The 26127-nt window shown below is 23.0% G+C and overlaps 1 protein-coding gene across 1 annotated transcript in view; it reads right to left on the reverse strand.

The window, feature by feature from the left end:
• Positions 1-26127, reverse strand: part of LOC129616612 (gamma-aminobutyric acid type B receptor subunit 1) — a 197409-nt gene that overhangs the window by 27994 nt on the left and 143288 nt on the right. The window contains exons 9-14 of the mRNA XM_055532246.1: positions 22444-22567; positions 19479-19595; positions 13385-13592; positions 12703-12959; positions 11088-11225; positions 7072-7327 (exon numbers count right to left, since the gene is read on the reverse strand). Coding sequence (XP_055388221.1) covers positions 7072-7327; positions 11088-11225; positions 12703-12959; positions 13385-13592; positions 19479-19595; positions 22444-22567 — 1100 coding nt within the window. The remainder of the gene's footprint in view (positions 1-7071; positions 7328-11087; positions 11226-12702; positions 12960-13384; positions 13593-19478; positions 19596-22443; positions 22568-26127) is intronic.

A 26127-nucleotide genomic window follows, 5' to 3' on the forward strand; every position in this document is an offset into this window, starting at 1 on the left:
CGTAAAAAAGAAACCAAAACAAAAAAAGGATTTTTATGAGAAAAAATTGTCAAAAGAATTTAATTATAAAAGCAACATATTATATTTCTCTGACTTTCTCCTCTATCTTTCTCTCTCCCTGTCTTTGCATGGTTTTTATTTTTACATATTATTATTAAAACATAAATGAGTGTAACAAATATTTTAAGAGTTATTTTCTCTTTTAATTTATAAAAAGCTCTGATGAATCTTTTTGCTCTTATGCGGTCGTGTTAAAATGAACGCAACATCATTAAATTCTTTAAATTAAATAATTTGTCCTTTTTGGATTTTTTTAAATAGTAAAAAAAAAATTTGTCTGAAGTTTTCAAAAAGAATTTTTAAAGCAGAGATAAAATTTTTCGGAAAATGAATTTAAAAAAATTAAAAGAGAAAACAATTTGTACACTTATAAAACTTTTTTTTTTTTTTTAGGAATTTTCTCAAGTTGAATGATTGTGGGATTTTTAATTATGTAAATTTAGAGAATTAAAAGAAAAATGTGGGAATTTTTTTTTGAGAATAACGGTTAAATGAGACTAATTCAATTGCAGACTTTAATATTTATAATGAGCAGATTATGTTTTTAAAATTGTGGGCAATGCTGAGTCTCAAAATATTGTTGAATGATTTAACAGGTAGAATAGATTTATATACAATAAAGAAGTTGCATCTCCAAAAACGATAAATTAGAAGTATTTGAAAAAGTTTATAGTGCAAGCAATTTAAATTTCCTATTTTTTTTTTTTTTGAGTAATTTTAGTTTTCATGCAAATCAATGGAGCCTTTGTTTGAATTTCTGTCTGAAACTGGGTCAGTAGCTTTAAGATATTGATAAAATTTTAAAAAATATAGGAAAACGAAGCTTTGTTGTTTACTTAAACAAGGTTTGATTTTGCTCGTTTTTGTTCGTTAATATTCGTTTTTTATTACTTAATTTTTTCTTCTATTTGTCTCTCAATGCAGGCACTTACGTACTAAGTAGAAAGAATAGCTAGAGTAGATAGCTATTGTAGCTACGCATAAATTTGTAACAATTTTAAAATTTAAAAAATTTATCAATTTTAAATCATTTTCCGTTCTATAACAAATTCTTTAGAAAATATATATTTGAATATATGTATACATTGTATATATTTGTGTATAATTTTTAATGTAACAAGAAATAAAAGTCTTATAAAAAGAAATTTGAAAGTATGCATACAAAATCCTTATAAAATATAAAGATATAATTGTAAGAGCCTAATATAAATATTTTTTATCGTTTTTTGAAATATTCACATATGTAGGTATATTTGTATGTATATATAAACAAATAAATAATAAAAATTGTATTCAATGCTATATTTGTATCTAATGTGTATTATATAACATAAACGAATAAATAAAAAGGAAATATAATAATAAAAATTATTTATGCACAAATACACATACCATATGATTTAAATATCGTGTATATGCAAACACACATATGTATTTGTAATGTATGCACATAAAAACCATTTCCATTGACTGCTCCTTAATATCCTTATATAAATATATTTTGAAATTTAATATTATTTGATATGTGCTTGAAACAAAATTTAATAAAAATGTTAAGATAGAATGTCAAAAACGTGTTTACCCTACAATGATGGTTCTTGTTTTTTTGTTCTTAATTTTGTTTTTTTATTTTTTATATTATTTTGTTATTTATTTTATTGTATTCTTTTCCAATTCACATATTGCAAAATTTTTGAGATAAACAGTGTTATTTTAGATTTAAGAAAATAATATATAGGATCAAAGCAATAATAATTATATGAAAAAATTTTATATTGTAAATTTTTATATGTAAAAATTATTTGTTTAAATATCAGAATCTTAATTGTTTGTTTCTGCTTAGTAGTGAATTAAAGTTCAAAATTTATAAAAAATGATTGTACAATAGGTCCAACAGTATATTTTTCTAATTATTTACAATTGTGTATTATAAAATTTTGTTTTCAATTACGATGGCGTATGCAAATTTTTTAAAATATCAAAAATTATTCTATTAATTGTATGGGAATAAAGTTCTGGAATTACTACACAATTCAGCGATTAGATTAGAAAAGCTGAATTGTATTGTTATATTGTTGTTTACATTTTCTAATATTTATATTGTATTAAAACTGTACTCATACACAATTCAGCTGTAAACAATTTTAAGCTGAGTTATATGTATTAATGTATAATTCAACCATAAGCACTTTAAACGGAATTGTGTATTTTAAAAAACCCATCAATAAGAACTCATGTATTGTGTATTCCAAAATGCAGTGATATGGTATTAATACAGAATGCAGCCTATAACTATGAATTTCTGAGTTGTGTATTTGCATTTTGTAAGTCAAATTGTGTTTTGTTGTGTTTCCAATTTTTTCTGACATTATGTTGCGAATGGAACTATAAAAATGCATAATTCATTTTTAAACACTTTTTTAAAACCTTATAAATACAAAATTCAGTTACAATTAAAGTTTATAAGCGGAATTGTATTGTAATACAATATTAATGCAATTTTAGATGCAATAATACATTTTTGCAATAACATTTTGTCATTTTTTTAACATTTAATAAAAATATTCTGGGAAACCTTGTAATATGAAATGTGCATGTGTGAAAATATATGTAAATTTTGTGTATAAGATATCATCATTATAATATTATTATAATAATAAAATATCAAGTGAAGAATTCTAAGAATACAAATATTATAAAAAATCAAGAGAAACATATAAGTACAACACATATATGTATGTATGAACTTCAAACGAATGGAAAGAATTTATATTAAAATATATGAGAATAACAATTGAATAAGCATTGATTATTTTCTTGTGTTCATGTAAACATAAACCTAATCAAATCTTTAAAAAAATCCTGTTTTTTTTCCTTGTTATTATTCTTTCGTTTTCTAAAATATTGATCTCTTTTCTCTATTGCGTTTATACTAATTTTTTGTTCTATTATACTAATCATAATTTTGTTTTTAATGTAATGTGCAAGTATAATTGCCAGAATATCAATTACTTAATTTTCAGTTTTTAATTTTTGACTTCCAAAATGTAGTAATGCGGTATTAAGACCCAATTCAGCTTATAAGATTGAATTGCTGAATTATGTATTAATACTATGTTAAGGTATCTTTGAAGTCAAACAATGTGTTCATTTCTGTTGTTGCAAGAAAAACCTGTCTTAATCGAGTTTACAACTACAACACTGTTTTTGACAAACTGAATTTTATAATGTGGAAATCATCCCGATTTGAAAGTAATTTTTTCTCATTCAATCTTTTTGATTTGAAGCCGTAGCTTTAATACAGAATTCAGCTTATAAATTATGATTGCTGAACTATTTAGCAATACACTCTTACTGTAATTTTGAGAGTGCCGCTCACTTTCGCTAAAAATTCAGTTTTCTTGCTTTAATATTGTGTAAAAACTTTTCTTTTTGCTTACAAACTATATATGTAGTTTAAAATTTTATGGTAACACTGTTGCTTACATATGTATTTCTCTCACGTTAAATTATATTCACCATTTATTTTTATTTTCTAACGAATAAAATTTTCGAAATTCAAGATAATAATTGTATATTTTTCTCATTTCTTCACGTGTTTTTTTGTTTCTCTATGATCATTATGATTATTATTATTATTATGATAAAAATGCCAATGATACACACTTAATATTAAATTCATACATATAAAACTGAAAGAAAAACAAAAAAAGGATGTCAAGTATAAAGAAATATAACAATATCAAATGCACATACGTACATGTGTTTAGAATGAGTTTTCTACATAATATAGACATAGTTAATTTTGTTTTTGAACGGAAATTATTTGTAAAATGTGAACTGATGCGATTTATTTGTTAATATGTTTTTTAGTAGGTATCATTAAAAGAAGCGAATGTAAATATATATTGGCATGTGTATTATATCAATTTGTCGAATACATAATGAATTTTTATAAATTAGAAAGGAGCGATCAATAATTGTAACAATAAAAGAACGGAGAATATACTGTTATACAATTACCAATTGAAAAAAGTGTATTACCTTTAAGAGTTTAATGAGGAAGAATTAATAAAGAAATACTAAAATATTAGAAAATTGACAAAAATTTAAGTGAATATTAAAAGAATATGTTTTTGTATATATTTCTGAGCTTAATCAGCTATCTCATTTCTATATTGATTATAAAATTCTTGAATTTAGAATGTAGTCCCAAATTCATGAGATTTTCTTATTTCAAAAAGAAATGCCTATAATTATGCAATATTACATATTTCACAATAAAATCTCTATCATATTCAATTTTGAAAATCGTTGAAATTAAAAATGAATCTTTTGTATTCTTAATTAAAGTATACTAAGGCTCAAATAATGACACTTATTGTACTTTTATTATAGAATCGATTCTTTTGCATGAATTGGTTTGTGTTTACAATAATATTAAACCTTTTACGATAATTATCACTTAGTGATTCGATACTTAGAATAAGCCTCAATATTTTCAATGAATCTAAAAATACTTGTGTATATTGCGTAGGTTCGAACTAAATATGAGTGAGAATTGAAAGAAAATACTGATTTCTTGGATTCGGTTGTATTTTTATTTCGATGTTTTCAATTTATAATCTCTTATAGTCTCTTTTTACTGATGCAATACTCAGGTATTTTCCTTCACCATAATCAAATTTAAATATCTTATTAAAGCTACTATAAGATCCTTGGAATTTGTTATTCTGAGAAAATAAATTAAATTCTAAATATTTTTTGTGTAGAAAATAAGTGAAAATTTTCAAAAATTTTAACTTAAAATTTTAAATTCATACATATAAAATTTTAACAATTTATTCTCAATTTTCTTTAATGTTCTTTTTTTTTTTGAATTCTTGTTAAAAAAAATGAACAACTCATTATTATCGCGCGTATATACCGTTATTTAATGGTAAAATTGGTAAAATTTTCAATTTTTTGTTTGTATGTATGTATGTAATTTTGTTATAGTCCCCAAATCTTGTTACAAATTCCTTTTTTTTTTATTTTTTGAAGTATTGAATTACAATTTATTTTTATTGACAGGTAGTCATATTAAAAAAACGAGAGAAAAATAACAAGAATAAGAAAAAAGAAAATTTTAGAATTTTGCTTGGCATTGAAAATTTTATATGAATTTTCCAGGTAAAAAAAAACGACAACAAGGGAAATTATTTATGGGGCTTTATTGAAATGTTAGGTGGAATAAAAATATTCTGTTAAAGGCGAAAAATTATTCTTTTAAGTTCTTTTTGAATTTTTTTTTTATTTTTTTTATGTTCTTCTCATTTTATTTCATTTTCTTTTTTTTTTTTGTTAAATAATGTAATATTTATCTTTTGTTAGTATTGATTTTTGTTCAAAGAAAAGATAAAAAAAAAATGTTTTTTTTTTTTTAATGTAGGTTGCCAAAATACTTGAAATATGGAAATTAAAAATTTTCATCATTATTTTATTGAAGGACGACGCCTTATTTTATGCAAAACTTGTATATGAGAGCTTTATAAATTTCTTTTATTAAAAGTACCTACATACTTGAACGAAAATTTAATTAGAATATATATTACAGTGTATAATTTGTTGTAAGTAGAAATTTTCGCGGAATATCGCGGATAATTTTTGTAACAGGTGGATTATATTGTATTACATTATTATTTTAGGAGATAACTGCAAAAAACATAAGATTTCTATAATAATTATTAATTTTTTATAATTTTTTGTTTAACATACAAGAATTATGGGAGCACATTAGCAAATGTAAAAAATTTTATAATAAATGGCGTAGTCAATGGTATTCTGTATGACAATCACTATAATGAGTAATGACAGCTGAATTACACTTAAATTTGAAGTGTTCAAATAGTTGTTATTCGAAAATTATGAGAGATGGACGAAAAGATATATAAAATATAGAAAGTAATTAACATCAAAATACTCTTATAGGTTAATAAGAGTAAAACACTGATATGTTTTCTTATTCTTGGAGACAAGCTTATAAGATGAAAAATTTATTGGTTGATGAACGTAATAAAATTAATATTGTAATTATTTAATACAAATCAAGTTTTTCACAAGCTTTTTGGAACTCATATTACTTAATATCACTTGTACGTGGTCACGTTATGTATTCATCACCATATAACATCTCTGGTATTCATTATAGTAGATATGGAAAATCTATTGTAGTTATTCATATTTATTTTTTGTTCTCATTGATAGTTATCGTATAAAATAATTTTATTTCTTAATTAGTTATAATTGATTATTAGAGTAATTCAATTGCGGTTCAAAATTTCGGTGCAACAACCTCTATAATATTCATATTTCAATAGATTTTTCAAAAAAAAAATTCTTATTTCAAATTTTAAAATTTTCAAATTTGTATATATTATATTTCCAATCCCAATTAAGAATTAACTGAGAACTGGATTACAGTCTGATAACGAAATAAATATAAACTCAAAATATAAATCAAAAAATGCAATCAAATGAAAAATTGATCCGAAATTTCGATATTTTGGGAATTATTCTGTTGCGTACATTTAACAACTGAGATTTGATCTCCTTGATATAAAATTTTAGTAATAAAGTAAAAATTTATTAAAATAGAAATGGAAACTAAATTGATTTTTCTTTTTCAATTTTTCTTGTAATTTTTATGTTTGTGCCTTTGTTTCATGGCAATGCCATTTTATAGAGAGATATAAAATTTATAAAAAATTTATACACGTGTAATTCTCATGCTATGCAATACCATATTATACACATTGAAAATTTTTTTTTTTTATATACACATTGAAAAATTTGAATCTTCCTTTTTTGTTTTCTTGTCTTTTTACAAATAACTTTCAGAAAAATCAATATCAGATTGGCTGGCACGTGATGAACGTGTCACTATTGATATATTAGTACCACCAAGTGTACTATCATAATCGGATGTTGTTGTATGTTCTGGTTGTATAATTACTTTTAACGATTCTTTACCTTGTTGCTGTTGCTGTTGTTGCTGTTGATGTTGTTGTTGTATTGCTAAAGATGTTGGTGTTGTTATTGTAACACCAGGACCTATACCAGTTGCTGGAATTCCACCACCTGGATTTGGTATACCACTATTACCACTAGTATTAATACCACTACTAACACCACCACCACCCATTGAATTATTATCTAATGATCCAGGAGGTTTATTAGCTTCACGTTCAGCTAAACGTTGTCGTAATAAACGAATTTTATCTTCTTTCTGTAGTTGAAAGAAAAAGAGAAAATAGAGAGAGAAAATAATTTTTTTTTTTAAATATATATTATTGAATAATAGAATATTTAAAAGAATTCCTATATATAAGTGTGTATGCTATTAAATTTTATGTAAAGTATGTATTTATATATGTACATATGCGCAAATATATGTTGCCGTAATATCCTTCAATCACAATGATTAGTTAATGATGCGCAATTTAAGATAATTTTATTATATTTCTCCTAAAGTTATGCTTTTGTTATTGTCTTATCTTGTATATTTAGAATATTTTTGTATTTAAAAAATTTTTTAAACCTTCTTTATTTACTTATTGTTGTTTATTTATTATTGTTGTACTTATATAACATAATAATATATATGTAATATTGTTAAGTAGAATTTTATTTAATCAAAAAAAAAAAACAAAAAATTTAATGCCTTTTATATATTTCGTATTGATATATTTTTTTTTTATTTTAGTTATATTCTCCCGATGCATGCCGGAGTCTCGTAGTGATCGAGATAAGGAAAATGGTGCATTTTTATTGTGATGGAAGAAAAGCAAGCAGGTATATACCTAATTACTTAAGCAAGTAACGAATAATTTAAATTATTTACTGTAATCAGAATAGTAATGGATGTTGTGGTTGTGCAATAGACAATGAAAGATCTTCAAATTCCTTTAAAGTTAAGAGATACTAGTCAGGGTCAGAATATGATTTTATATTCGACAGGACTCTGGATATAAATTCAATCCCATTTCTGATTTGTAGTCGCAGTTGATGTTGTAATAATGTACTTATTTAAAAATGTCCAAAATCCGTGGAAATTAAGAGGTCCGAAATGGGTTTAAAATCTGAGGGTTCCGATCGAACTCCGGATAGTAATTCGATTCGGAGTCGTAGTACATGTTATGATATAAGTAAACGGGAAAATTACAAGGTCAAGTTATTTACTTTTAATATTTTTTTTTTGTGTTAGTTTCTTAAAAACGTATCGGAAATTGCTTAAGGTTGAAATTTTCAATATCCCGAACTTATTTTTTGTTGTGTCGTTCTTTATATTTGAATAGAAAAATATTTTGTATGATTCTGATGATAAAAAAAAATTTTTCAATTCTTTTGTTTTCTTTTTTTTTGTAGTCCTTTATAATTTTGGTAATTGTTAAAAAGGATTCTTTTCTAAGTTGAATTTTTGATTGCCGGCTTTTATTTGTTTACTTCTTTTTTCTGTTTGAATTATTTTTGCAAAAATATGTACGTATTTATGTATGTATAGAGTTATTGTAGAAAATGTAATCATTTTCTTAAATCGGTTAATGAAGTATTCAAGTGAATTATTCTAATTCATGCTTAGATTTTGGGAGTTCAATCAGTAAAAAATTTAATTAAATTTTTATTTAATTTTTTTTTTTTTTGAGATTTGAAATTTCGAAACAAATAGAAAATTATTTTGTTATTTTTTTTTTTGATTAAATGTTAGTTAAAGATTTATTTAAATTTTTTTTTATAATTTACATAACGAAATTTTTTGGGAAAAGAGAAATATTTTGATATAAAATTACTAAATTTAAAGTAAATGTAAGATTATTGAATAATACCAGTTATAAGTTAGATTAGTATGAAAATTACTGAATTTTTAAATGGATATTTTAATAGTTTTGTAAGAATTAGCGTATCGTTTTAGAAAAATTCATTAAAAGAACGATAGGACTGAGAAGAAAGCGGATATTCACATTTATTATAGTTTTATATACATTACAAACAAAAAATATGTATGATTAATTTGTTAATATTCACAGAATTTTAATAATTCGAGATTCTTTTTTGTACTTCATTTTAACATTTAAGGCATATCAACGCCTTCTATGCCAATATACTATTTTATTTTGGAATTAAAAATTTGTGTCATTCTGTAGATATTATTGCAAATCCCGGGTTGAGAATTTTGAAATCAAAATTTTTTTTCGTATAAAAATTTAAAATTTTTCTCATAATTTCAATTTGTTAAAATATATAAAATGCATAACAGAAATACATACATATATGATGAAATCAAAATGCACTTGAACTGTAAATAATAGTTAAAAATCATTTTGTCCTACATATTCTATGGATATTAAATTCAGACACTTAAATTTTTTTAAATATTGAATGTGAAATATTTCAAAATACAAAATTATGTGTGTATTTTCTAAGGATATTATAGAATATCCTTTAAACGTTATAACAAAATTATTTGATATAATATGAAGCTCAATATATAAATTATAATGCTATGCTTTTATGTACTTGTATTTCAAATATATCACATAGGAAATTTTATGTATTATGAACGTATATTACTTGTAGAAAATTTATATTAGTAGATTTTTTATAAATCGTATACTTATAGCATTTTCAATAACTATATATGAATGATTTATTCCAGAAATTGTATGATGTGCATGTGCAGTTCATTATAGATTGTTAAAATTTTAATAGTTTAATAATAAAAAGTAAGCAGTGATGCCAGAGACGAAATCAACATATTCAAAATTATTGGTAGATTTAATTACTAAATTCTGGTTATTTTGAAAAGTGTGCTCCTATAGAAATTACAATGCTAGTAGAGATGATTTAGGAAAGGATCCACATATGCCTTTAGAGTCTTTCTCGAATTTTTGAAAAAATTCATTGAGAAATACAAAATTAAATTTTTTAACTTAAATAAAGTTTTAAAATGAGTACGAATTGTGAAATATAAAATAAAACTCTTTTAATATAAGACTTTTTGCATAAAAAAGTCATTTTAGCATGGTACTCCTGTAAATATATTAATATTCTATGATTTTTTTTCTATATCAGAGAAATTACCCTTTTATCATGGAAAATTATTTTGTTTGGAATTTTTTCTATAATAATGTGCCATATGTCTACATAACATAATCAACAGTAATGAATATTCATAAAGTGATAAGGAATTTTGCTTTATACTCGTAGAAAATTTTAACCTAATTTTTGAAATTGATGTCATGAGGCTGGAGCGTTTGTTAAAACATTGTAAATCAACCGTATTTTAATATCCTTTAACTCTTTTGGTTCTATTATTATTTAATTTTTTAACTTGAATTAATAATAATTTCTAATTTATGCAATTTAAGATTTTAAGGATTTTATTTTTAGAAATTTCAATGAAATTTAATTAAAGAGGAAAAATTTTTTCAGGTCTTTAATTAAAAGTTTTGTATTTTTTTTTTGTTAAACGATAACAAAACTAGCTTGTTCATTTACATGTACTAATAGTAGCTGAAACAACAGTCTGTTTAGGAAATTTCAAATTTGTAATAAATTTATTTATAAAATTCACTGGGATTTACGACACTTGTTTCCAAAATAATTAATATAGTTTTCAAATAATTAATATAGTTTTCAAATTAAGAGTTATAGATTTTCGTATATGGTTTTGTTCTATTAAAGTTTTTTGAAGATGAAATCATTGATTTGAAATTTTAAGTTTAAATTTTTTTTTTTTTAAATCAGATCATTAAATACGTGACCTACATCGTACTGAGTTTTGTACACTATTAATTAAATTATAATTTTCAATGTAGAGCAAATAATTAGTGAATGATTTTTTTTTCTTTGTTTCTTTAATTTTTGATAATTCAGGCTGAAGTGGGTTCTTTATAGTTGAAAATTTTATTTAGGTTTAGTTTGATTTGCCTTGTCAATATGAAGATGTTATTTAAAATTGATTGATTAATTTTAAACGTTGACTGTACCTGTGCTATCAGTCGTTGTAATTCATCATTTTCTGTAACCAATTTTTGATATCGTTCTTCATCCTCTTTTGATATACCTGAATCTGGATTATATTTTGATTCAGCCTTATCTTTTGGATGTCGTATTACTTCAATTACCTGTAAAAATTAAAATAAGAATTCGAATAAGTTGCGACAAAATTGTGATGAAAAATAAATTTTTAATTTTTCGCATATTTTTTTTTATACTGAAGAGAACGTATAAAATATTTTTATTAAAACATAATTTTTTGCTGAAAATTTAAAAATGCATCTTAAATGTTTTGGAAAAATTTAATGTTTTTCCGTTATTGTACTAATGAAAAAAAAACTAAAAAAATTTAATAAAATACAAAAAAAAGAAAAGTAAAAAAAGAAGAAAAACGAAAAAATTGGAATATTTCTTTGAAAACGAGGAAAATGGTATTAACAAGAAATTTATGGTTTGGAAATTCAAGGAAAAGGAAGAATATAAAAAAAAATGGGAGAACAAAAATTTTTCTGATAAAAATATTCGAGAATTTATTGTTAAAAAATTTTAAATAGAAACTATATTACCCAGCATTTACACGTACAAGTTACTTGCAAGAAAGTTGCAATACATACAAAAATTTTACTAACACATTGAAATATTTCTACTTGCTTGTTTACTTGCAGTTCAACTTGCAAGAAAATTTTGCTGCCAGTAATTTGAGCAAGTAATTTGACATATTGAGAAATTCACAAAAAAAAATTTGTTGTTTTGATTTTTTTTTTTTTTTAATTTAAAATTTTTGAATTTTGTTTTGAAAAAATTAAACTTAGCAAACTTATGGTTTCTAAAATTTATAAACAATTATATATATTGCTAGTTGTTTTCTTCTCAAAGACATTTTCAAAAATTAACTTGCTAAACGCCTACGTCATAATAGCAAGTAATTTGACATTTCGAACAACTAATTGACAATTAATATTATACAAACTTGCATGCAAGTAACTTGTATGTGTAAATGCTGGGTTAAATAAAATCGTTTGAAATATATGTGAAATTTAAATTTTCTCTTCCTTTGATTTCTGAATAAAAAAGATTTTTAATGTTAATACCAAAATAAATTCTAAATTTCGTATTTTATTATATTTTTTTATGATTCTTTTAACGCTAAGACTGAATCAATTTTCAGGATGTACTCGTAACAGAATTGGGCTCATGACTGAAAAAGAGTAGCTGTTCATTGATTTTATTAGAATAAAATTGATGCTTTTTCACACATAAAATGTGAAGTAAATGCTCAAGAATATTTGTAGTAGTAATAAACACAGATTTTTTAATTATATGAATCCAATAATAATTAATAATTAATGTAAATGTTTATAATTTTAGAATAGTTAGAAGACATTCACATTGTTTAATCCATAAAACATCAAGGGTTTTAATTTAATTAATAATATATTCTGGCCTTAATTTCGGTATAGGTGGTTTCCAAAGAATAATACAAAATTAAATTTTTCCAACAAAAAATTCAAACATATTTTTTTTTTTGCATTTACCTAACCAAATCTATACAAGTACATTTATAAAATTAATAAACTCTTACATACATATTTAAATATAACTTACCTTTGGCACAAATATTAATAGCATACTAAGAAAACAGCAAAATATTACAGCTAATGAAATGAATGCGAATGATGCATCCTGCTGTGATGCTATCACCATTGCAACTGGTGCTGTTATTAAACATAACACAACCACATTATATATACTCATACCGACATACCTTGAGTCATTGATTTGTTTAACTTTTATTGAACGGGTTTCGTAAGCCAAAAACAAACCAAATACTAATATAAGTCCTTTAAATCCATATATAAGACCTAAAAAGAAAAAACAAATAAAAAAAAAAATTTGAATGTAAAAATGTAAAAATTCAAAAAGTATACAAACAAATTGGAAATTTTTGTTTTCTTTCTAAATTCTTTAATGGAAAATTTTCTTTGTAGACAAGCATGAGGTGCAGAATGGAATTTTCAATACAAAAGAATTTTTAAATTGGAAACGTATAGTAATAGAAAGTGCATATTTTGTTAAGTTACTTAAAATTTAGGGTTTTTCATTTGAATAGTTTGCAATATTTTTGAATTTAAAAAAGAAAAGATTTTTAAGACAACTTAATTGAAAAATGTTACATAGTGAAATGGAATTTTTAAATTTTAAATGAATTCTTATTTTAAATGTTATTCTTTGTTCCCTATAAGAATTTTCAATTAAATTTTAAACAATTAAAAAAATATATACTCACCTAACCACATTGAATTTCTTTCACTTTCACAATGTTCCAATTCAGGACGAATTTTAATATCATCTACATTTGAAATTGGATCTTCTAAAGGGAATGATTCTAAACTACGTTGTAATGGATCAAATATTTGCCATGAAATTAATATAACTAAATCTATAGATAGTAAACCTGATACCATTGTATACAGTTTCCATGGTTCGACTTTTTTCTATAAATATAAAAAAAAAATATTAAAATATGCGTTATTAATATTCATTTTTAAAATAATTAAAAATAATTAAAATTAATTAATTTTTTAAATGATATAATTGAAAATATTTATTTCTCAATTTTATTAAATGTAAATATTGAACAAAAATTCAATATAATTTGAAATGTTTGCATTGTGTGTTATTAATTTTATAAATTTCAAATAATAAAAAATCCAAATATATTTTAATGTCTTCTTTCGCAGGGGGTGTTACACTTAATCTGATCACTGTTTTATTATATTAATCTCTGATTTCAAAATTTATATTTTTTTTTGTGATTATTTCAAATAATATTGCTCTTTCATCTTGTACAATAATACTTTTTTTTTGTTTTAAAAATCGTTTTTATAGATTTTTTTTCCAATAAAATTAAACAAATCAGAATAAATATAAATTTTATTACATACTTTATTACTTTATGGCTTATAATGAAATAATGTTTTAACTTTTTTTTGCTTTTTTTATTTGTTTTGTAATTTTAAAATGGCATTATGATTTTATTGTAAAAGAAATAATTGCATGAAATGTGTTAAAGAAAGGAAATTTTAAATTTTCTATAACTTGAGTTTACAATTTCTAAATTTTATTCGAAATTTGAATTTTTTTTTTATAGCAGAAATTATTAACTTTTCTGCAATTGTAATATGTAAAAGTTGTTCTTGATAGTATATAGAACTTGTTGATTTGTAGTAAATCTACAATGTGTAGTAGCTTACGATAGCGTTTTAACATTTATAATTAAAATATCGATTCTCTAAATACGATTCTTTGCAAATCTGTTGAATTTTCAAAATTCATTTCAATACTGTAGAACAAAATTCAAAATTTATATAAGGTTCAAGCGAATAATTTATAATTATGTACTATTAGCCCTCATTCAATTCACCTTTTTAATAATAGTAACTTTTAAAAATTTACAATAATGGCACTACTCTAAAACACATGTTTTATGAATTTTGTATTAAAAAAACTTTCATATTTGATTTTTATTTTAGTATCAAGTAAAAAATTATTTAATTTAAGAATTTTCATATTTTGAAACTCTTTGTTATTTTTCAATTGTGACGAATGGTGCTTATTTTGTCAAAGTTATAATAAACGACAAAAAATTACAATACAATTCAAATTATTACAAATAAATATTTTAAGTTCAATACAAGTTTTATTGAAAATATAAATAAATATTTGGGAAAATTACTTTGAAATTTTAATATTGAACGATTGGCTATGTACGTAGCATACATAGAACATACAATTTATGATTTATTTTTTTGTCTTCTATGTAAAAATATTTTTTACAATGAATTTATATGAAATTTATAAAAAGTATAAAATAGTAATGGCAGTTAATATTGTTATTTATGTAGAATATAGAATTCTAGGAATAAAAATATAATTTCATGAATGTATATTTACTTAAAAATAATTCAAATTATGCACATATATTTAAATTTTATTTGTTAATTTTTCATGTCAAATATTGGAAAAATACATTTCAAAATGGAATTAAAAATATTATTATTATTAATGTTGAGTAGCTTTACTCTTTTATACACATTTTACTGTATGTAGGTTACATTGCGTAGAAAAAAGTTCATAAAACAATTATGGTTAATAGAAAAGTATAAATTGTACTAGAAATTTAAAATTTTACAAGATAAATCGTAAGGTTATTGTTAATTTATTTTTCAAAAGTACTTATAGAATAAATTGTACAAAATAAATCAAAAGAAAACGAATGCGTTTAAGGCAGCTTAGTCGAAACAAAAATGATGTATTATATTCCAGTCCCTATCATTAGCCGTACTTTTGAAACAATACTTTCAAAATAAAATTTTTAAAATTATTTTTTGCTATATGAATTGTTTGAAAGTAATAAACCGACTTTAGATAATTCTGAACTAAAATATTCACATTTCCTTTGTAAAAATTAATGGGTTTCCACCATTTAGAAGATTAACTACAATACATATGTACGCAATATACCATTGCTTCCATTTCCTACAGCTAGTGGGTTAGTTACATATAAATACTTTAGGTAACAATTTTCAATTTATATATTTGCCAATTTATTTATGTAACAAATTCATTTCGTAAGTAATAAAATGACATTTGTAATAGTAATAAATTTTGTAACAAGACTGCCAATAAATATCAAATTCATAGCTTATGCCCTCACAATTTCTTTTTATTTTTGTAAATTTTTTCACTATATTTGAAATCTTGTATAAATTGATTTTTTTTTATTTTTTGCTACAAACAATTGTCATTTGCAATGTTACGAATGCGACAATTTCAATTTATTATTTTGTTACTATAAAAAAAAAAAAAAAAAAATAAACAAAAACGAAAAAAATTAATTTCGAATATTGAAAACAAATATTTCGACCATCTGTCAATCAAATTTTGATAAATTTCCATAGAAAATTATTTTTAAATTTTATGCGGGAACATTTTTTTCATATCGAATATAGTAGAGGTACACGCAAAATTCTGTAGGAGTATATACTAAAAATATAAACAATGTTATAATAAAATTGCTTTTCCGTTTTTTTCGATTTCTGCTTATGAAACAGCAAATGCAGGATGATTGAATATAAGTAGAATACTCTTTTGTTACTGCTTTTGCTCCCGACATATAAGACGGTCTTCTTGTTTTGCTCTTTATAACTCAAGCAATATAACGCATAGTACGAATTAAGTAAATTTTTTTTAAACCACTTGTCACAGAGATTAAATATTTTACTTTTCTGCAGACCCCATTCATCATAAGGCTCTCTTCTCTTTGTCACAGACACCCTGTGTATCGTCCCACTCTCTTTTGTTTTATGAGCACTTAAAAATCGAATAGCAAAATTTATAACAATTTTAAATTTTTAAAACCTATATATAAGTATGGGGGTGTCAAAATGACGACGCAGCATGAAAAAAAAAAATTTTTTTCCAATGCATATAAAAGTTTACCATTTTGTTTACTATTTTTATAAATTTATTATTGTATGGTGACATCTACAATAGTGGCATGTTTATAGACTAAAAAGGATATTTTGAAAATATTGTAAATAATATGTGTGTGTGTGTGTATTTGCCTCCAATATTGATAAATGAATTTTCGATGCATTTCGTAAATTGATTTTTGTTTTACTGTTATCTCTTGCTGTTATCACTTTGTGAATTTTATGCTCCTGAATGCTGTTAGATTACTACACCGAATGGAACAATGGGATATTATTATCTATTTGATTGAAATTGAATGGGAAAATCGAAATTTTATAAAAATAAAAATAAAATAGAGAAAAGAAAATAATAAAATTTAATTAAATATTTTTTTTTTATAGTTTTATAAAATTGCATACTTTAACATTATTTTGGTAATTTGATTGCATTTGATAAAATTGAGTAAAACTGATTAGAATCGCATTATTTTAGCTCTTTATTACAAAATTCAGTAAATTTTGCACTTTCTTTTTCTTTTTAGAAATCAGTGAACTTATTATTGTGCATTTTTTATATAAAATTAAAAATGTAATCATAATAGAGGTGAATAATGGAACTAAATAATAAAATTAAGAGATTATTAGAAAAATTATTGTAAATTTGAAGTTTGTTTGAACTATTCAGCTACTAAAATTGGAATTAGTGATGGGAAGACTGCAAGTAATTCAATTTTTATTCAGCGTGGTTATGAACTCTGCATATTTTCCACCGAAATCTGCTATTAATAAGCTTTGTTGTTATGATTTAGATGTACAATCATTTAATTTAAGAATAATTACAAATCGTGGTTGAGAAATGAAACTGTGTAAGGTATAGAATGTATACCGATCATACTCAACAGAGGAAATCAGGGTTCTATATCATTGAATCGTAACCCTAATCATCCATGTAAAAATTATAAAATTTCACTTTACTAAATTTGAAGTTCACTTGCCATTGCATTAAAATTGGTTTCTGCTTATATTCTGCATTGAAATTGTCAAATTCAATAAAAAATAAATATTATAATTACATTTAACTTATTTATTTAGTTTTAAATATGCCTACAGATTTCGTTCTTCGCAGACCTTTGAGTTTTCCTTTCAAAAAAGAAATAAACTCTTTATATTAATTTGAAATAAACTCTTAATGACTTTCTACTTTTCTCTCTCAATAAAATAGTTAAAAAACTTTTATTTTATATCCAATTTTAGTCAAGTACAAAATAATTTACAAGTTTTTTTTTTGTTAATGATTTTTATTGAAAAACCTAGTAGCTAAATTGGAACCTTAATTTTTCAATTTTTTTAACCTTTTAATATTCTATAATATTCTTTTGATACAAAAAACAAACTTCTTACAACATTTTCTATTTTTCTGTTATTCATTTTAATTTCTTTTTAGATGGACGCCATGCTATCAAACAAAGAAATGTATGAAAGATGAAGTAACGTAATTTTCCCGATGTAAAAAATATTTTACAAGGCAACCGAATTATTTCTGTTATGATTTTGGGAAATTTTTTGGCAAAAAGAATGAATTTTATAAGTTTATACAACGAGAGATAACAAAACGGATCAAATTGTGAAGGCGAAAAAGAGGAAAAGGTAAAGATAATTCAACGAGATTTTAAGAGAAGAGAAGGCTTGTAGCATATAAGTTTCTATTATATAAGATCAATTTTAATATTTGATATAAAATACAATACACAATTCAATTGTGATATTGTGTTATATTTAATTTCCGGGTAAATTATGTTAGAAAACTCATAGGTCGAAAATCTTGCAAAAGTATTCTAATAACTTTTATGGTATCGAAGTGTAATTGAAAGTTTTGAAAACAGCACAAACTCCGTTTAGTTAAGGTGAAACGTGGCACGCAAGTTAGAACATAACAAATCTAAATTTTGATAAAAACAATCTCAGTTCAAGAAATGATTAAAAAATTTTCCGAACGTATTGGCAATCTTATTTATAAAATTATATTAAATAAAAACTAGGAAAAAAAAACAACACAACAATATAAAGTACAAAAAAGTGTGAATTCGCCTTGAATCAATCGAAATTCATAAGAAAGGCACAATAAAAAAGAACTTTTAAGCTACTTACTCTTAATTTATTTGAAGTGTAGAAGCAAAAAAAAAAAAAAAGTGGAAATAATGAGAAAAAGAAAATTCTTCTCTCATACTTTGTATACAATCATGTTCATTTCTTCAATTCATTTTGAAAGGTACTTTATTTGGGACTTTGCTTTGTTGTTGTTGATGAAAGATGTATATTATGTAAGTGCGTACAGAACAGACTATATACAAAGAAAAAATTGAATATACAAGTAATTTTGATTTTTTTTTCCCCATTCTGGATCTTTGAATAGGTTAAAATTAATGAAGAAACTTAACAAATTGGTATAAGAGATCAGGAAATTAAATTAAATAAAAAAAAAAATGAATAGTAAGAGGGTAAAATAAAGTTTTTTTTTTTTCAATACTTGAATTTGAGGATCAGAAAAAAGTGGATGCATATATAAAATATAAAAAATTGGAAATTTCGAATGAAATGTTTTATTTAAAAAACTTTAAATTATGACAATAATTTGGTTCTTTATAGTTTTGTTATTAAGAGTGCTAATTAAGAGTCAAACTTGTAGCATTTAGTTTTTATTTGTTATTTTAACACTTTTGAGTGTTAGATCAATAAATTTTTTGCTCAGTGTGCTAACGTGGTCAAGGGTTTTAATATAACATCAAATAAAATTCAAACACGAAATCCAAGATGAAATATTTTTCAATGCAATTTTAAAATCTGTTAAAAATTTATCCTTTTATAAAAGTTTCTCTTTAATTTTAAAAATAAAATTAAATTATTTACCTTAGGATCCGTTTTCGCTTTTGTTGTAAACCTATGAACTCTCCATACTTTACTAAACATTGCACCATAAGCTAATGTGAATCCTGTTGAAAGGAGCCATGCTCGTGCTTGGCATATCTGTATACAAAAAGAAAAAAAATAGAACATTTAAATAATATAAATTTTTAATATTTTGGTAAAGAAAAAAGAAATTACTAGCGCATTGTAGAGAAATTAAATAAAAAGTAGTGGCATACACATTATAATAAAAAGGATAATAATAGTAAAAATATGCAAGTTAAATATTTGTTATATAACATTATTTTTATGGTATTATACAAAGAACAAAAGAGATAAAATTCATTTATAATTTTAATATTTTTTTCAATGGTAAATTTTTACTGAGTTTTTAGTGATTTTTTAGCGAGTTTCACATACAATGCTTCACATACATAATATGAATTTTTGAGGTTTTGAAGTTCCTTCTATACTTCTGTTGTATAACAGAACTACTTCGGTTCTGTTCACTTTAGTATAAAGATTAATTTAAAAAGAAATTTTCTTTTTGTAATTAAATTAGTTGAATATATACATAAAGTAAATGTCTACAAAGGATAAGAGTACTTAAAGGATACGGAAAAAAAAGATAAAAAAATATAAATTATTTTTAATGTATTTTTTTTTTCTTCCTAATTTAAAACAAGGACTAACAAGGACTAATAATATTATTTTCATTTTAGGTTTTCTTTTTTTTAATTTTTTTATGTTTCCATATTATTTATTAAGTTTTTTGGTTAAAATAATTTTTTTATATGCACAGCTATTCCAAAATAAAAAGAAAATAATTTTTTGAATCTAAATTCAATATTACAATCACGTGTATTCTTGAAAAATTAGTAGAAATAAATTTAAATGAAATTCAATTAGGCAATAAGTTACGTAAGCCAAAAAAGAAAATGAAAAACTTTTCCATTAAGAAAAATTTTTGGTCCTTGTTCCAATTCAAAATTATTTTACTATTATGCCTTAAAAAAATTTTGGTTTCTTGAATGAATAATTATTTGCTTGTTTTCTTATTGTTTGTTATAGTTGAGCTGTTATAATAAAATTCTATTTAATATTAAAAATATTTTCATTTAAAAAAGTTTTTCCTTTAAAAATTTTATTATAAGCGTAACAATTTTATTTATTTTTTTTTTTTTCAATATTAGGTTCCATTTTGACGATTATTTAACATTGAAATTTTTTGATGAATAGAATTGAGAAATATTGTAATTAGGCAACCACCATAATTAAATGAAATGGCATTAAAATTAGAGTAAAATTTTAGACACATGAGTTAGAAGTGAAAAAAAATCATTTGTTATTGTGTAGGACTATAAAAATAGGAATTTTATTATATTATATTTTTAAGTAGTACAGGAATTTAAATAAACAGTCGGGATCAGACCATTATTCGAGAAATTTTTGAAATTTGATCGAGTTTTAATAATAAAGTTTTCAGAAATTTCAAATACTTGTACATATAATCGTTTTGCTGCCCAAGTAAGAATACTGATATATGTTATCGTTTTGCTGCTACTTATTGTATTGGCAAGTAAGAATCTATTAAAAATGAACACATAAGTATTGAATTTATTATATATTTTACAATAAGATAGGCAAGAAAATCATAATTTTTAATAATTATTAATCAGAAAAGTTCTCATTACAAGGCAAATAATTATAATACACTTTGTATTTGTTTAAATTTTCTTTAAGTGTAAGTTTAAATGTTATTTGTTGTTATTAAATGAAAAACTTTTTTTAGTTTTTAAGTGCAATTTCATTTATTTATTCATTATCCTTTTCTACAATAATTATTATTGTTCTGTTTTGAAATGTTAAAAAAAAAACGCAATGATTTCAGAATAGAAAAAGATAATTAATATTTTTTTTTAATAAGATTTTTTTCCAATTCAGCAATTTTTCCATTTTTAAAAATAATTCATTTAATATTTCTAATGAATTTTAATATGCAAATTGGCGAATATTATTGATTTCAATCGATTTGAAATTGAATTTTCATAAATGACATTGAATATTTGTTTTTTTTTGTTTTTGTGTTCCTCGCTAAAAAATTTTAGCGATCCATTAAATTCTAAGAGTGAAAATGAAATATTTGAGTTGAGTTTTCCTGTTGTTCTCTCCGCCGTTGTTCAGTTAAAACTAATAATAAAAATTTTACATATTTAATTTTTTTTTTCCGAATATTTTTCACGTATATTATAAATTTTTCCTTTTCATTAGAATATCGATTTTGTTTTCATATCCAAGGATAATAATCAAAATTCACTTTTTTCTATTCTGCTTAAATTTACCATGGTGTTTTTTTTTTTCGGATATCAACAACAATGTTTTCATTTAAGGATTTTAAACAAACAAAGAGAACCAAAAATAAAAAAAACCAACTTTAAGTTATTAAAAATCCTGAATGGAACCTACTTTTTTTTTTTTTGGAGGAAAAAAAGTTTTCTTATGAAAAGCTCAACCATTACTTTTGTTCTGATATTTCAAGGAAAAAAATAAAAAAATTTTGATCCTTGAAAAAATCTTTTTAGTTTTTTTTTTTTTTTATTTTAAGAGAAGATTTAATCAAATGAATGAAGTATAAAAAAAATGTCCAATCACTGTTTTGATTTATTAAAAATCTAAAGGGCGTGCAATCATGAAAATGTTATTGAAGGGAAACCTCATAAGGGTGTCCTAGTAAAAACGAAATTAGTTAAACTAATAAGTAATTTAAATCATCTTAGATTAATTAGAAATTCTTAGAAATTTTAACTAAGATTCTTGGAGTTTTATATGCCTTTTAATAAAACGAGATGTTTCGATATTGACAGACTATCGCTTTATATCGTTAACACTTTGTTTTTATGGTTTAAGGTGCTGAATATATTTATTAATTAATCTTAATAATTCATATTTTTCAAAAAAAAAAAATTACCTCTGGATATGTTTCTGGACTAATAAAACGACCATCCATTCCTAATAAAATTACTGATGCTAAGCACGTTATAACACCAAATAACATAATTGTATTACAAACTGGATGTGATGATTGTATTACTCTGTAAATAAATGAAAAGAATAGAAAAAAATTTAATATTTTATCAATTAATTATAAGCAAAAATATGAAAAATTTAAGAAATAATGATATTTTTTAATTAAATTACATAATTAAGAAAGTAAAAATAAATAATTTTTTTTTCGTAAAAATTTACATCATTATATAAAATTATTTTAATAATTATAAAAAAAGACAAAGATAATTATTAACGTCTATAATTATGAAATTATATTATGCATTTTTATTTTAATTATAAATTTTTGTACATTGTAACTAGTATGTAAAATTAAATTGTAAATGAAAGAATGAAAAAAAAATTCTTATAATTACTTCATAATTAAAATTATTCATTCGCGAAATTATTCGAAATGATATTTAAGGACCTGAAGTCCTACTGAAGTTCTTAATGCATAATATTAATGAATATCTGGAAATCTTAATGCTTAATGTTGAATTTAATAGAAGTATCAAAGGTCTAGACTTCAAATCTCTAATACGGAACATTCAAGAATTTCAAATGTACAATTTTAAGAGTCTTTTTATAACTAATGGAACAATCGAAAAATAAAGATTTCAAATAGAATCTAGCAAGTCATAGGGTCGTTTTTTAACTTAAAATTTGTACGTTAATTAATATTTGATATTTAGAATTTTCTAGGGCGAGGATCATATATCAGTTTTCATACGTTTACAAAAAGCGGATGTCAACAGTGCGATGAAGTTTTTAAACCTATTCTTTGTGGGCTTCGATTAGGTCTAGGTCAATTTTAGAACAATTTACTTACTATTAAAAATGAATCTGTTTTGAAAATACGAATTTCACAAAATTAGATGAACATGATGTTTTCATCATGAATTTCTACATTTAGAAAGTTACTGACATTAATTACTTTGCACGCTACCTTTATTTTACTGTAGTCTCTGTGTAAATAATAAGTGAATAGCATTTTATTTGATTATCTTTTATATTTTTTTATTTTACTTTTTTAATTACACAGAAAAAAAAATTGTTTCTTTTATATGTTTAATTAAAGGATCGCATCATTTCATTTACGTATACAAAATAATTATGATTCACTTTGAATATTAGAGAATTTTTTTTTTTAATTTTCTTCTTTTGAAGTGCGAATATTATTTAAGTGAAAAGAAAAACAATTTTTTTTTGTGCTTTAAAAGTTTTCTTTTGAAATTTTTAATTCAAACTGCAGTGTTATTCGCCGTTTACATTATTTTGTAATTATTATAAAAGATTTTTATTCGAGGGTGAAAAATATTGTAAAGATAAAAAAAAAATATAATAAAAGTAATATTTTTAATTTTTTTTTAAATTTTTCATAAAAATAATGTTAAAGAGATGTTGTTTCCTTTTTTAGTTTGGAAGTGTATGAGGTCAACTAAATGATTCATCAATATAATAAATCAATATAATATTTTCGCTAAAGAATATAACAGGAAACGTTTACCATCGGTGGATAAAGCAGAAGCGCTCTTAATCGGAACAGGAATCGGCCTTTTTAAAAGTTGTAAAATTTATGAATCAGGAAAGAAGAAATAGACAATGCAGAAATGAAAGTAAGTAAAGCAGTAATCATAGTGCAGTAAATGGAACGAAAGTAGTTTATGCTGTAATCATGGAACAAAGAGCTCACATTTGGTTTTGTTATTAAAGTGCTCCTTGTACCTCTATTAAGAATTAAATCCACCCATACATGCGAACAATTATTATTATTACTGGTTTCTTCTTGTCCACACCATTATATTTAATGTGGAATCGTTCAAAGTTGATTTTCATAATTAAGATTTACACGATCTTACTATTAATTTTAAATTTTGATTAAAACCAGCTTTTGTTTTATAAATCTTCACGTTAAATTTACAAAAACTAAAAATCTATTAATTTTTGTGATAATTTTTGAAATATAACAAGCAAGTTTGATTAAATTCCTAAAATTGGATTTAATATTATGTTCAAAGTTGTATTATATGATTATGCCAAAGCTAGCAATCATGAGAGTTTAATCAAACAAAAAATTTATATGTATGTATATATAAGTAATTTAAGAAAAATCAGATGATTCGGTATAAGATATTTAGGATTTTTGTATTTTTTAAAAAAATAAATGAATCAAAATGATTAAGCATGAAAAAGAAATTATACAGGACCGTTAAGCAAAGAAAAGACAAAATAATTTTTTGCTTTTGGCCGAATCATCTGAAAAAATTAATTTATTAAATAAGAAAAACGTATGTCAAACATGTTTAAAATGGTTTTTTCGAGACATTTTCGTTTTCATATACGAAAGAAATATTACAAATTATATGAGGAAAATAAAAAGATAACGTGGGGGCCTTAATTTAGGTTCAGACAAGAAAATTAAATGACAATGAATTTGCAAAAAGAAAAAATATTTCTTATATGCATGTAATTTTATTTTCTCGATCATTAACGTTAAGAATATTTTTTGTATGGAATGCCTAAAAGTTATAATTAAGAGGAGCAAAATGTAAATTTTGTACTGAAAATATTTAATACTCGTAGGTATGTTCGTAGGTTGAAACGCCAAATGTTTGATGTGCCATACCAACAGAGTCGATTAGTATTAGATTAGAGTACATTTTAACTTCTCATAAAATTGTGGAATGATTAAATATTAATGGAATAATACTATAATATTCTCTGTTACCAGTTGATATTTGTATTAATTTTGAATTTAACACCAGTTAAATTTCGAAAAAATAATCGTGTTTGATTATTTAATATTTTTTTAAAAAAATAGGGTTTATTCGGAATTTTTTCCGAAATTCAGAATAAGTGTTAATTCAGAAAAATTTCGGAACAAATTAAAATTTTTAGATCTGTTATTGTACGTAAATCAAAAGTAAATGCCTATAAGTAAAGCAGGATGACTTTGGTAACTTAAACCAAAATCTTTTCAATTTAAAGTTCCCACCTTGAAAAACACGAAAACACGAACTGATCGGGAATTGCTTTACTAAATATTGTTTTTTTAACTTAATAGATGACATTTTACTTTATATTATTTTTTTTTCTCTGAATAAAGAGTCCTTTTTAATCTTCATTCGATTTTTTTCGTTTTTCTTTAAAGACGCAAGACACATAAGTTATTTAAAGTTTTCTATGTCGAATTTTTTTTTTTTAAAACCAATTAAAGTAAATTCACTTTGTTCTACAAGTACATACGATCTTAACATTTGTATGAAAACCAAAAACTATAAGAGGACAAAAGTAAATATTTAATAGAAAACAACGACAAATAAAAGCAAAATAAGAAAATAATACATGAGATCAATGACAAGCAGGAAAATTTGTTATTTCAATCCTTATATAAATTGCTTCACATCCTTTAACATTGTCATTTTTCTTAAGCACCCTTTTTCTTATTGTTTTTCTCTTTACAATTTCATAGTTTATATGCATGTGTAAGCTTTTTTTCTTTATGTTTTCTTATTATAACATTTTACCGTTGTCACCAAATTTTCCTTTTTTTGTCAAAATAAGTTGAAAAAAAGAAAAGAAAATGGCATTTTTTTTGTTTATT

The sequence above is a fragment of the Condylostylus longicornis genome, unplaced genomic scaffold (genome assembly GCF_029603195.1).
Source record: "Condylostylus longicornis isolate FDR11 unplaced genomic scaffold, ASM2960319v2 ptg000005l, whole genome shotgun sequence".
Taxonomy (NCBI): domain Eukaryota; kingdom Metazoa; phylum Arthropoda; class Insecta; order Diptera; family Dolichopodidae; genus Condylostylus; species Condylostylus longicornis.